Raw genomic sequence first — 13,640 nt, forward strand, 5'->3', positions numbered from 1 at the left:
CAATGTGCCGCCAAAACTGTCCAGTCCACATCAGACTGGACCTAGGTTGTTCAAGTCCATGGCTTACTAAAGGTTTCTGGCTGCTGCATTAAAAGAAAGGTGTCTGGGACCCCTAGGAATGGAATGGTAGGTGATGTTTAGATCACTCTGGGGAGCACTGGCCATGTGTGAAGCAGCCATGGTGTTGCAGACCATAACTGAAGAGTATTTGTGAAAACTGATTTAATTTCTGTTCTATTTCCGTTTTTGTTGACCCCAAACTTCACATTCAAAGGGTACAAGGTCATTAACTTGCATCCATTAGTTTCCCTGCTACCTGGCACACAGCTTCCATCCTTATACCGGGGTTAAAATACTGATCAGGGAACCATATGAATATGAAATGTTACTGCTGCCACCTTCAGGTTGGTGTTGAAAAGAGGACTGGCTAATTCTCTGCCATGTTCTTTTACAGCAGAGATGAGTGTTGTATAAAGGGCTTTTCTTCCTTTGTAACTGGCAGGAATGGTTTGTTTTGTTTTAATAAAATTAAAGTTTTCAAGCGAATTAGGAATGACTAGCTTTAAATAAATCTGACTCTGTAGCTAGCACCAATTCAACCTGCATGTCACTTCTCATTTTTCATTGGGAAAAACAGCTTTTCAAGCAAGTTTCTAGGTGTTCAACAAATGCCAAAGGACGTGTGTGTGTGTGTGTGTGTGTGTGTGTGTTTACTTCTGATAAATGGGTATAGCGGATACAAACAGAGCATGATGATTTCCTGTAAGTAGGTTGCATCTAAGTGTTAGATGGATGTGAACTTAGTCTGTTTTACATTTGGGCAACATGTGTATAGCTTACTATTTTGCTAATGTCTGAGAGATGGCCCATGTGTCTGCCGGATGAGCTGTGCATCTCTGTCTGGGTGTGTCTGAGGAAGAATGTTTATGAGTGTAAACTGGAGGGATTACATACAAGGCAATGTTTGAGTTGGTGTGTGAGCCTATGTCTGAGGGGGTGTGTGTCTGAGGGAGTTCTGGGAGCACCAGAGGATGAGCGCATTTGTGTTTGTGGGTATATATGTGTGGGTGCACACTTTCTTGATTTTACTTATTTATCTAAATCCATTACTACTATATTTCAACAGAATAATTTTTCTTAACATGTAATTATCAAACCCTGGCATGTTTTTCAGGAAAAATCATCAATTTTATTTAGCTCAGCTGAACATTGGCTTTTGTAAATGCCATGCTAGTGAACCAGCAGATAACAATGTTCTATTTACCTCCAAAGCCCCTGACATGCACACTCTTTCCCTGTCTGAGAAAAGATGTCTCAGGAAAAATGTTGTGCTATCACCTTTTGGGACTCCACCCTGAAAGAAAAAGCATGTCCCCTGTCTTTTTGCTAACCATTACAACTATAGGCAGGTTGAAATTGGTGATGGAATAGCTGGAATAACTCTCTTTTTTTCATTGAGATGTATTGTTTGATTTGAAGTGCATTTTAAAAGAACAATGCCTTGTCGATCTAGGGACATCAGAGGCCAGGACTGAGAATTGGACAGAGTTTTTCATCTGATAGTGCAGTGCATTACCCTCAGGGGGATGACTTATCTGGCTTTCTGTTCTCTATTGGTTGGATTCTTGTGCAGAGGATTAAAAAAACAATTTCCAAAGCTCATCATGCTGGGAAGATTGGAGCTAAAAAAGTTTCACACCAAGTGATCTGTTATTTGAAGGGAAGAATGATGCTGAGGCTTAGGCATAAGACAGGATGTCAAGTGTTTTGGGTTCTCTGACTTTCACCTTGAATCAGTCTGTCCGGGCATGCCTATACTGCCAATGTACCAGTTACTGCCATGCTGAAACATGCCATGCTCTTGCACATGTGCTGCATGTTAAACCCAGGAGTAGGATGGCCACCTACCTGTGGTGCAGTACCTTTGGGCAGGACTAATTAGCTTGCTCCCAATGTCATACTACAGCAGCCACACTGCTTCTGGTATGGAAGGTATAAGCAGTATAGCCTTTTTCAGCACAGCACTGCCTGGCACAGTAAGGTAAGGAGTCTAGCCACACTGTTAGATATCATTCTCCTTCCTATGGCATTGAATGGAAGTTTTGGCATTGATTTCAACAAGACTGGCCTCAAGTGCTTAGTCTTTCCATACCTCATTTTGTTCATCTGTTATATAGGGATAATATTTACTTGCTTCACAGGGACATTGTGATCCTTAATTCACTAATGCCCAAATCAGGGCCTTGTGCTTCTCAGGCAAAAGATATCCTTCTAATTCATAAAACCTGACTCTCCAGTATGTCCTAACAGCATAATTTTCAGCATTCAGCCACTTTGTCCTGTGACTGCTTCAGAATGCAGCTCTTCTTTGTTAAAACTGATTTCCGAAACAAAGTCTTCTCCCAGAGCAAGAGAGCAAGCCCATATATGCTAAGATGACTTCCTCTGCATGTCTGTGAAAAGTGATTTGATCTGGTGAAGGGAAAAGCTTGAAGTTTGAGCTATAATTGGAGTTTGGGATTTTTGAAAAGAAAAAAAGAAGATAAGAGACCAGTCAAAGCTGTCAAAATCTCTTCCTCCTGCAGATATTTTTGTTCCTAACTGTTTGTATAATCTTTTCACCCATAACAAGATGTTAATTAAATCACCAGCACCAAATATTTAATATCTTTTCACTCTTTTGTATTTAACCTCTTCCTCTCCTTTGGCAAATCCAGTAATTTATGGATTTATTTTACACAAACACATATATATGTATAGGTTTATATATATTAATATTATATATGTATATTAAATTGGCTGCTTGGTTTGGTCTGCCTATTTCCTGTCTACTTTTTAACTGCCTGCCTATTGCTTCACACTTGAAATTTACTGAAAACAATGTGAGGACCGGAAGAGGGGAATAAACTGATGAATTTGTGAAAAAAAGGATGAAGTTTTGTGCTCAGCTGGAGATTCTTGAGCCAAGTTCCTTGTAAAACCCACCTATAGCTTACGCATTAAGAATATGCTTGTGGGTGATCTTCAAGCTAGTGGAAAATGCTGACCTGACAGCCCTGAAGACTTCAGTTTTCAGTTTATAGAAAAAGGACTGCCCACCATCAAGGCTTACATCCAGGTCCAGGTTTGGTGCTGTGGGCACGGCGGCTTGCAGGTTCCTTCCAGTGATGGCCAAGTCAGGGAGTGCCTGCAGTGTGGGTGGTGCCTCCTAATGGTGTGTCTCAGAGAACAGGCTAGAGAAAAACAGGAGGAGGTGGCGAGGCTCCAAAGCATCCTCCACCATGAGGCATTCATCAGTTTGATGCTGGAGGAGACCTCCAGGACTGCAGAGAAAGAAATGCAAGATGCAGCGCTAGAGAAGAGAGAGGACATGGACACCCAAGAGGGTGGAAGCTGAAGGCTTGTAACTTCTGGCAGCAAGCAGAGATCTTTACCTCCACCTGCAGTTGTTTGTCTGGAGAACAGATACACAGCCCTAGCAGCACAGAGGGAGGAGCAGGTTGCATTGGTGGAGGAGGACAGGACAGGCCTCATTATGTGGAAAGGATTGAGACGACTGCCACCAAGAAGAAGCGATGGGTGGTGGTGGTTGGAGACTCCCTTCTGCAGACGACAGGGGAAGCCATCAACCGACTTGACCTATTCCAGACCTTGGGGGCTCTGACAGTAAAGAAATTCTTCCTTATGACCAGCCTGAAACGGTCTTGCAGTATTTTATAACCATTTAACCTTGTTATTCCTTGGGATGCTCTGGTGAACAAATGTTCCCCCAGATACTGGTGGTCACCCCGATAAACTTATAGGTGGCCATCAGATCATGCCTGAGCCTGTGCTTTTCCAAGCTAAAGAGCCCCATGGCTCTCAGCCTGTCATCGTAAGGTCTGTTTTCCTGAGCTCTGATCACGTGCATGGCTCTTCTCTGGACTCTCTCAAGCTTCTCCACATCCTTTTTGAATTGTGGAGCCCAAAACTGAACACAGTTTAGGAATTGCACAGGCAATTTAGGAAGTAACTTCCTTACTGAATGGGGGAAGTAACGTTGTGACAGAGGATGCAGAAAAGGTAGAAGCGCTCAATGCCCTTTTTGTCTCAGTCTTCACAGGCAGTCAGCTCCCAGACTACTGTACCAGGCAGCACAGTTTGGGGCGAGGAGGAGGTAGGCAGACCTTAGTGGTGAAAGAACAGGTTAGGGACTACCTAGAAAAGCTGGACATATACAAGTCCATGGGGCCAGACAGGATGCACCTGAGAGCTGATGTCGTTGCAGAGCCATTGGCCCTCATCTTTGAAAACTCATGGTAATCAGGAGAGGTCCCAGGTGTTTGGAAAAGGGCAAACATAGTGCCCATGTTTAAGAAATGGAAAATGGAGGATCCAGAGAACTACAGACTGCTCAGCCTCACCTCAGTCCCTGCAAAAATCATGGAGCAGATAGATCCTCAAGGACTCCCTTTCTAAGCACTTGGAGGAGAAGATGATTAGGAACAGTCAGCATAGATTCACCAAGGGCAAGTCATGCCTGACGACCTGATTGCCTTCTATGATGAAATGACTGGCTTTGTGGATGTGGAAAGATGGATGGATGTGGTGTACCTTGAGTTTAGCAAGGTTTTTGATATGGTCTCCCACAACATTCTTGCAGGCAAGCTAAGGAAATATGGGCTGGATGAATGGACTGTAAAGTGGATAGAAAACTGGCTGGAGCATCAGGCTCAGAGAGTAGTAATCAATGGCTCAATGTCTAGTTGGAAGCATGTATCAAGTGTAGTGTGCCAGAGGTTGGTCCTGGGGGTGTTTTTGTTCAGTGTCTTCATTAGTGACCTGGAAGATGGCATAGAGTGCACCCTCAGCAAGTTTGCAGATGACACCAAGCTGGGTGGAGTAGTAGATACATTGGATGATAGAACTAGGATTCAGAGTGATGTAGACAAATTGGAGGATTGGGCTAAAAAGAATCATATGAGTTTCAACAAGGACAAGTATAAAGTCCTGCCCTTAGGACAGAACAATCCCATGCACCGGTACAGGCTGGGGGCTGTGGTGGAAGCTCCATTCTTGGAGGTTTTCAAAACCCAGCTAAACAAAACTTTGGCTGGGCTGATCTAGTTGGGGATGGTCCTGCTTTGAGCTGGGGCTGGATTTGATGACTTCCTGAGGTCCCTTCTAATCCTAACTTTCGGTTTTGGAAGGACAAACTTCCCCATACACTGTCCTGATAATGTGTCTTCACCTGTGAGCTCAAGGGGCAGGTTGGTCATTTAATAGATGCCTCCATTCATGCCTTAGCCTTTCTGATGAGATAGTTCAACAAAGTGAGGGTTGCTGTTGTGTTATACCTGTCCATCCGAAATTGGTTTGACCTCATGAGTTTATCTAAGAAACACAGCTAGGAACTTAGACCTGCCCTCCTCAGACTGCCTGGTTTGTCAGTTAGGAAAGGACTGGAGATATTAGTGGCAATCTGATTGCCTCACATCTTTGCTCCATAAATAAATCTTCCTACTTCTGAGGTGACTTCTGAAAAGAAACAACACTAGGTGAAAAGTCATGAGTTGTTTTGTTTCTTGTTCTCAGGACCCAACTCGGGTGGTCAGTCCAGTTATCGACATCATCAACTTAGACACTTTTGCCTATGTGGCAGCCTCATCAGACTTGCGAGGAGGTGAGTGAACACTAGTCACATCCTGATGGGGATTCCGTCCTGTTTTGCTCCAAGTACAATGCACCCACAAAGGAAAAAATCTGACCAAACATGAAGTCAGCATCAAGTCCAAATTCATTGCTCTAAGGGGTATAACAAAGCTGTTCTGCACCAGACAAGCTAAAAATGTTCAGTTGCCAGTTTTTAAGGTTAGCTTGGACTTACTTAATGGTACCTAGAGGGAATGGAGTTCATTAAGGTAGAGTAACCGGGCAGATGGGAAGCATCTCATCAAAACTAACCCCTGGCAGCAATGAAAGTCAATGGTATAAGGTGTAATGATGGCACAGCAAAATGCAGGTGTGATGGTAGCATGGGCAAACATACTGTGCTAGTTTAATTTACCTCGCACTGGTTACAGTAGCAGTAAAGACAGGCTTTAGCACATACTAGCAACCAGAGGGTCTCTGAGGTATTTGTACACTGGCTGCTGGTAACTGTCAATCCTCCTGGATCATGGTATGCATGAGAGGTAGTCAGACCTTTGATGCATATGCCTGGGCAGGAATTTTTGGAGGAGTGGAGGCTGCCCAGACCTTCCATCCTTCCTTTATGCAACTGAGACAGAATCCAAAGACCAGATTGAGCCCAGATATTTGGTGCCTCTATGACTGTAGTTGTTTAAGTGGCTGGGAATTGAACGCAGGTCTCCTGTGTGGTAGATAAGGATTCTAGCACTGAACCACAGGGGACTCCACACTGGCCATTAGTACATACTGAAAGCTGTGCCACTGCATCTTCACTGCTCTTGTTAATCATGTTAGCTAGATTAAGGTAGCACAGGTAGGATAGCACATATACCCATCCTACCTTTGTTTTGCTGTGTGGATATACCACAAGGGGTTTGAAGTCCCATTCTGAGGTTATGGGTTGCTTGATTCTCTGCAGTGTTACTTCAGATACTCACCAATGCCAAGCCAAAATGACGTAATGATGGATTAGGTGCTCTACTAAGTACTAGCTTGTAGCTCTGATGTAATTCATTATGCTCCTCACCAATTAGTAAGTGATGACTACTAATTGGGTACTCTCATTTCCTGGGTACCCAGCTTAAACCCTGGGGTGTGATATGTGGAAGTGCTGAATGATCACAGCTGCAGCTTAAGTTAATTGGAGCCCTGCTGTGAACCTACAGCATGCCATGTAGGGCTAAGTTGCATGGAAAAACAAGGGCATAGGCATTTCAGCATGGGTACCAAAGTTAATGTATACTTCAAACCCTAATCTCTTTGTGTCTCAGTTCTGTAACATGGGCATCATCCTTTGGCTCATCTCATGGGAGAGTTTGGGAAGCACTCTGGGGGTGTCCTGATGAACCTTAAAGACTAGTCCAATAGGAAATTGATAACAAATACATAAGGGATGGCCATGCACTAAACAACGATAGGAAAAAGAAGTCCTGAATGGTCCATCATTCAGTGAGCACCTTCCATTCTGTACAACTCCGAACAGTAGAGCCCTGTGGGAAAAAATGGTATGGAATTATCTAACTAAAAGCTGTATCCTAGTCCACATGCACAAGGGGGCTAACACATACCTTCATTTTCAGATTTAATATTTGTATGTCCTGACTTCTGCATGCTTGACTGTAACTTTACTGTACCTTTTTTTTTTTTTGTAATATCGAAATGCGTTGGGTGCTGGCCTGATCTTCCTGTGGTCTGAATCACTTCAAACTGGAGGATAGGAAATAATTCTGAGTTGGCCAAGGGATGGTTTTGACAGCCCCCTAGCTGTCAAAACCATCCCTCTAATTTCTCTGTGATCCTTCTCTACCTTTTAGGGTTTGACTGGAGCCTACATTTCAAGTGGGAGCAGCTTTCCCCAGAGCAGAAAGCCAAACGTGTTGATCCCACAGAGCCGATTAAGTAAGTAGCAAGGTAGGGAGGGGGACACTGGAAGCACTAGGGGTCTGTGTGGAGAAAGTACTCATGTTGAAATGGTGCCATGTAGGCTGATTTTGCCATTTTGACTCACCCATTAAAGGCTTTGATTCCAGTGAGGTCCATAGAAAGATTCCCTTGCTTTCAGCGGTTTTGGATCATTCCATGAATGCAAATGGTTAACAATTTTTGCAGCTGTAGCAACAGATCCCTGATTTAGCTGGACTAGAGAGAAATTTGAATATGCAGGTAATCCAGTTTAAAGTGTGGCACCATGGAAGAGGTGGATCAGGGTTGAGACATGCTCCAGGGGAGCCCTGAAACTCATGGGTCTATCCTGACTTCCAGTTTGCTTTGGATTTTACAGCACAGCTTCACCTCCTAACAATGTACTGCAGACAGTACAGTGTCACAGTGCAAAGACAGTGGTTATTCCTACTGCAGTAGTTCCAAGAAGTTCCACATGATAATTTTCCCTGAGAGGCTAAGGACAAATTGGTGAAAACTCCTGGTTTCTCCATCCACTGAATAAGACCGTTTCCCTTCTTAAAAGGCTCTTTCTTTAGTTGTGACAATTCACATTTTACCCTAGAACAAGAGGCTTCCTTTACAAGTGGTAATGCCCTTCACAAAAGCAGGTTGTTAGACCTCACTTTCCAAACCAGCATTGCTTTTCCAAGTTGCCCAGGGGGCGGTCAGAAAATCTAAAAGGCTGAGAAATGAATGCTGGATTAAATGCACTGAGAGATGAAGAGAGAGAACCCCTTGGGCTGCAGGGAGTACCTCACTTTACCTACAGCCACCCCTTGCGGCTAGCTAATTCAGTGGCATCTTGACTGGAGACAGAGTTGCTGTAGCCTGGGCCAGGCAAGAGCAATGGTGAGAGCCCGTAGCTCCAGAAAGGAAGCAAAGAACACGCATCCAATTTTATCAACCTCTGAAAGCGTGAATCTGCCACACGGATCTCAGAATGTCACTAGATGACACCGGACAGAGCTTCTGAAGTCATTAGAAATATCACTAGAACATTTAATGAATATTAAACATAGCAAACTGGTACAGGAACCTTAATTTCATTTGTTGTATTAACAGCAATCCCCAAAAAGTCACTAAAGACCCCCCAAAGGTGCTAGATCTAACAACAAAATGGCTAAGCTGGCAGTACTGTGTACATCGCAGTAAGGAAAATCTTGCTGCTGTTTGTTAACAAGAACTCTTATTGGTCTCCTGAAGGGCCATTTCACTTCATAATCACCCTGTCATGTAAAAATAATTGGAACTTCATTGCAGCGCACAAAGGCCACCTCTGTGAGGCCTGATACAAATTCAGCCCTGCTTATTTCAGTGCAGTTGCAGGACTTGAGAGTAGCTTGTAGAAATAGGACTTATTCCTTATCACACCTAAAACAATCCCCCTCACTCTTCCTCCCACCTGCATGACTTCGCTGTGCTGCTCTCCTCATCTAAACTGAAGAGTGAAAAAATAACCCTGCTCTGAAATAAAGATCAGACTGATAGAAATGGCTTCTTAAAAGCCCTTTTGAATAGGCAGTGCCCTTCCCTGTGCAGCAGAACGGTGCTCTTAATACGCTATCTTCCAGCGTAAACCCTGTTTGAGTAATGTCATGTAAATAACCCCCCAGCGCTAAGTGCATTTTTTTTTTTCTGAAGCCTACAATCAGGGCTGCGAACTTTGGGCTTGGAGAAGTCGTGCTGATGGGTGCATTAGCCAGTCTTTAAGTACCAAGCAATTTGTGACCTATGCAAAAAGACAGGGGCAGCTGGTTAAATGGCTCTGCCACCTCCTTTTGAGGCACAAGTCTTGGTGTTCAGTAAAAGGAAGATTCATAGGTTGTGCTCTGAGAACAGAACAGAAAGCAAAGGGAAGTGGTAGTCTGTGCATCTGGGGGTCTGCATCGCTGTTTGAGTGAGTTCCTGTCCCCTCTCCTCTTCCTCGTCTCTACAGGACTCCAGTCATCGCAGGGGGACTCTTTGTGATTGACAAAGCCTGGTTCAACCACTTGGGAAAGTACGACACAGCCATGGACATCTGGGGAGGGGAGAACTTCGGTGAGTTACTATTGTTGTGAGTGGAGGGGGCCAATCCTCAACCTCCAAGCTGTTGAGGCTGGCTATCTCTTGACTAGCCACAGGCTGATATCTGCTTCATCTAAACTCCTTCCCCAGTGCTCTCTGCAGGGCTTCCCCAGTCATTTCCAACAGCCTAAGTAAGTAAGGGGCTTCTTAAGGTCTCAAGGTACTGACAGTACTCAGGGATTAGCCATGACTGTGGTTCCCTTTCCTGTGTGGTGTATAGCTACAATGCTGCAAAGGGTTGTGAACAGGTTGCAGGGGGCTCTAAAAAGTTTCCTGTCTCTCCCTTTTCTTAATGCTATCATTAAAAAATATATCTGTTTCTAGTTTTTCCATTTGTGGGTATAATCTCAAAAACATGAGCTGGCACAGTTATGCTGGCCTGAATTTGCAGAGCCCCTGACACAGTGGCTTAGGGGTTTTCAGCTGGGCTGCAGCAGACCGGCATTGGGTCCCAGTCACTCAGTGTGGGATCCCAGCTGGATCTTCTTGACTGAGGGGTTCCCATTAGGAAAAGATTTAAGAATCCCTGCCCTAACCTGCTTGATGGTAAATGGATTAGGGGCCCACATGCTTCACGTCACCTAACTCTACCTCAGCCATCTCGGTTTCCAGCTCTTTGTCAGGTAGCTCCTGAGAGTAAGCTTTGCAAAGGAGATCAAACAGGTTATACTATTCTCTTCCACCATGTCAAATACAGCTAGATCAGGCTGGACAGTTTTCTGTCTGCAGCTCTAATGATGCAGCAGATCAGAGCGGTAGGCTGTAGCCACGCAAGAAGAAGGAGGTATTTGATGTCAGGGAGACAGATCTTAAGCTGGCTTTAATACTTTGATACCTCTGGGGAGCATGGCTAGCAAGGAAAAAAATTGTGTATCTTAAAAAGATATAGCAGTGCTGTCAGTGAGCCAAAGGAACAGATGCTAGTGCTTTGCAATAACCCCATCCATTGTCTGGCGCTATTGCTTTCTTCCATATGCCTTTTTCTGTAATGTATTTATTTATATCTTGCCATGTAGGAGCTCACTTTCTCTCTCCCTCTTTTTATATGTGTATCTCAGTGAATTTCTTGCCAGTGTTTTGACCTGAAGCAACTGCTCTTCCTAACAGGATTGGTCCACCTCCCCTGCTGGATCACTGGCCTTACAAATAAAACGCCTTCGAAAAGAAAACTAAACGTAAATAAAGGAACTGGCACATTAGCTTTGATCCATGTTCCACCCGGTCCTGTGTCTTTTCCCTGGCCACGAGCTCTACTAGCTGCCTCCAGAGAAAGAAAAAGAGAGAGGGAGAGAAACTAAAATGGGCAATTATGAATATGTTGCCCGTACCTGATGTTTCTTCACAACCCCTGTCAAACAGCAGTTAATTGATGCCTTGCAGCATGATGGTTCACATAATACGCATTGTCCAAGGCTCTGTCAGGTAGCAAGATGCTTTTGGTTACTGACAGAATTCCCTTTGATATTGGTCCTGACTATAAAGTGTTCTCACCTTTCCAGTGCCAAAGGCAAACAGTCATAGGAGTTTAGCTCACATCAAACAGAGGCCAAAATTCTCGCACACCCAAGTTTTAGTAGCCACAGAGCTTGCAGACTGTATGTTTCTCTAGTCTTAGAACAACTTCTGTCCTCTGGGAAGCAGAGGTGATGAAGCTTGTCCATCATCAGGCGGAAAAAATTGGCCACAGCCCAAATTTATACATGGCAGCAGGAAGTCCATTTGGTTGCAGTTGTGCAAAGCAGTCACAATTTTCCTTCACAGGGACCTCATAGAAGTCCAAAGAAGTGCAGAAATGGATAGTGTTGGAGAGCCAAGGTCTTGCTTCTGGAGGCAGGAAGAGGCACTCTGTGGATGGCATGCAGGCTTGTGGGTTTCATTGGTAGCTACAAACACATCATCTCTTTGTGCTTCCCCTTTCCTTTTCCTACTCCTCTTACTATATGTACATATAGTACAGGGCATAAAGGGGTCCCAGTCTTGGTTGGGGCCTTAGGCACTATTGCATTCTTAGTAACGATAGTCTCATGCACCCTTCCCTGAGGCAGTGCCATCTAGATCATAACAAGTCTTCCAAGGAAGGGATCTTGGTGCCCTTCTGCACTAACTGTGATGGCTCTGGAGTGGACTCAGTTTGGTCTATAAAAGGGAAAGTACCAAAGATAAAAAAAAAATAGAAGGGACAGGGCACAGTATTGCAGCAATGTTGGACTAGAAGGTCTAGATGCTTGAGGTTAGGTCCAACCCATGCTTGCCCCTGCACCACTCCCACCCCTGGAGATCATTATGTGTCTTGCAGTGTTCTAGGCATGCAGCTCCTAGTCTTCCAGAGGCAACAGAAGCAACAGAAGAGCTCCAAGCTCTTGTAGGTCAGATTCTGACCCAGCTTACATCAATATGTTACCCTTGGCTACTGGGTAAATGAGAGAGGCATCAGAACTTTGTGATTCATGTTGGAGGTTCTGCACATGCCATTCAGTGGCCAGGTGCTCTTTTCATTCGCTTTACAGTGAAATGCACACTAGCCCTGTGGCAATTTGCTCTCCTTTCTAATTGGATGCAGTGCTTAGAATACTGTGTAGCACTGCAGCTTGTTTCTAACATTATGAATTGAGCTCCACTTCTTTATGGTGGTGGAATTACCAGCCAAGGGAGGAACGATAGACTGCATTGAAAACAAAAGCAAGTTCCAGTCTGCATTCAAAATAAAGGAGAGGGCATTTGGGCACCGTTTGTTCCCAAATTGGTTTGGAACTAATTTTATTTCACAATGTGTGAGTGAATTTACCCCTCCTTATGTAAGGGGATGGAGGAACAGGCTCCAAGATTGAAGATGCTTCTTCCCACTACTGTATGACCAAGTCTCCAGTACACCCCACCCCTGATCTGCCTGTTGGGGTGTAACAGGCCTGTTTAATTATCCTTGGTAATGTTGGAGTGATGCTATAGGTGTGATAGTCCAGAAAATATGCAGGAGGCAAGGACTTCTTTATAGGTAATATATTTAATTGGGTTGTCTTTGAGTGCTGAGAATACAAGGAGGGGAGTCAGATGTGATGTGGACCCTTCTCTGTTCTGTTACTGCCATTGCCTCCTCCAGAAGTTACAGTTATGATGGGAAGGTCTTTGTTACATGAACCCAGGCTCCTTGTAGGTGTCCTCTGTAGTGGAGGGAAGACTGAATGACCAGGACTAGCTGCAGGAAATGAGCAGAACAGTATTTCTCTGTCAGGGTGGGAGGCCCTGCCTGACAAAGCTGGAAATACTTTAGAACTTGACATTTCCTATTTTGCAGCATCTCCTGAGATGCAATTAAGAGAATGTGGGTGGATTGTAACAGTGGTTTAAAGACGATAAGGAAAGTGCAACAGGGATTGGCTTTCAGTGGGAAAATGCTTTTGTAGGCATGATCTCAAAAGACCAGGTTAGGTGTGAGAGCATCTAGCTTCTACTCCTGGTTCTGTGTGACATGGACACGTGCTGTGCCTCAGTTTCCCCACCTGTTAACGCGCATAATGTCACCACCTTCAGGGGTGTCATGAGGATTACTTGTTAGCATGGATAGAAAATGAAGTGTAAGAGGGCAGAATGCATTAAGCTATATAGACCTGAAGGACTTTATCGCCTCCACTGGGGTTAGTCAGGGTCTGTCAGGACACTGTTTGTTTGAAGCTTATTTCTTTCCTTCTAAGCAGCTTTTGCATTTTGAGCGCTAGGTTTTCACTCTGATTCTCAGTGCTCAGAGATCACATCCTCACCCCTCTTCATTACAACTTAAATTATGAGCAAGCACTGGGAAATCTACAAGCCTTTCTCCCTCAGTACTTCAGACAAACCTAGTCCATGTAAGCTGAAGAACTGGAACAGATAATAGGGCGTTACAGTGCTGCATCCACAAACCAGTTTGCAACTCTTCAGTTAATCTTATGCTCATCAGTGCTCCTTTTAATTGTAGTGACACT

General features: G+C 44.3%; 1 protein-coding gene across 1 annotated transcript in view; it reads left to right on the plus strand.

Moving 5' to 3' along the window:
* Positions 1 to 13,640, plus strand: part of GALNT14 (polypeptide N-acetylgalactosaminyltransferase 14) — a 217,713-nt gene that overhangs the window by 179,903 nt on the left and 24,170 nt on the right. The window contains exons 8-10 of the mRNA XM_019548585.1: positions 5,575 to 5,662; positions 7,485 to 7,569; positions 9,551 to 9,654. Coding sequence (XP_019404130.1) covers positions 5,575 to 5,662; positions 7,485 to 7,569; positions 9,551 to 9,654 — 277 coding nt within the window. The remainder of the gene's footprint in view (positions 1 to 5,574; positions 5,663 to 7,484; positions 7,570 to 9,550; positions 9,655 to 13,640) is intronic.

The sequence above is a fragment of the Crocodylus porosus genome, unplaced genomic scaffold (genome assembly GCF_001723895.1).
Source record: "Crocodylus porosus isolate Cpor-Errol unplaced genomic scaffold, CroPor_comp1, whole genome shotgun sequence".
NCBI classification, from domain to species: domain Eukaryota; kingdom Metazoa; phylum Chordata; order Crocodylia; family Crocodylidae; genus Crocodylus; species Crocodylus porosus.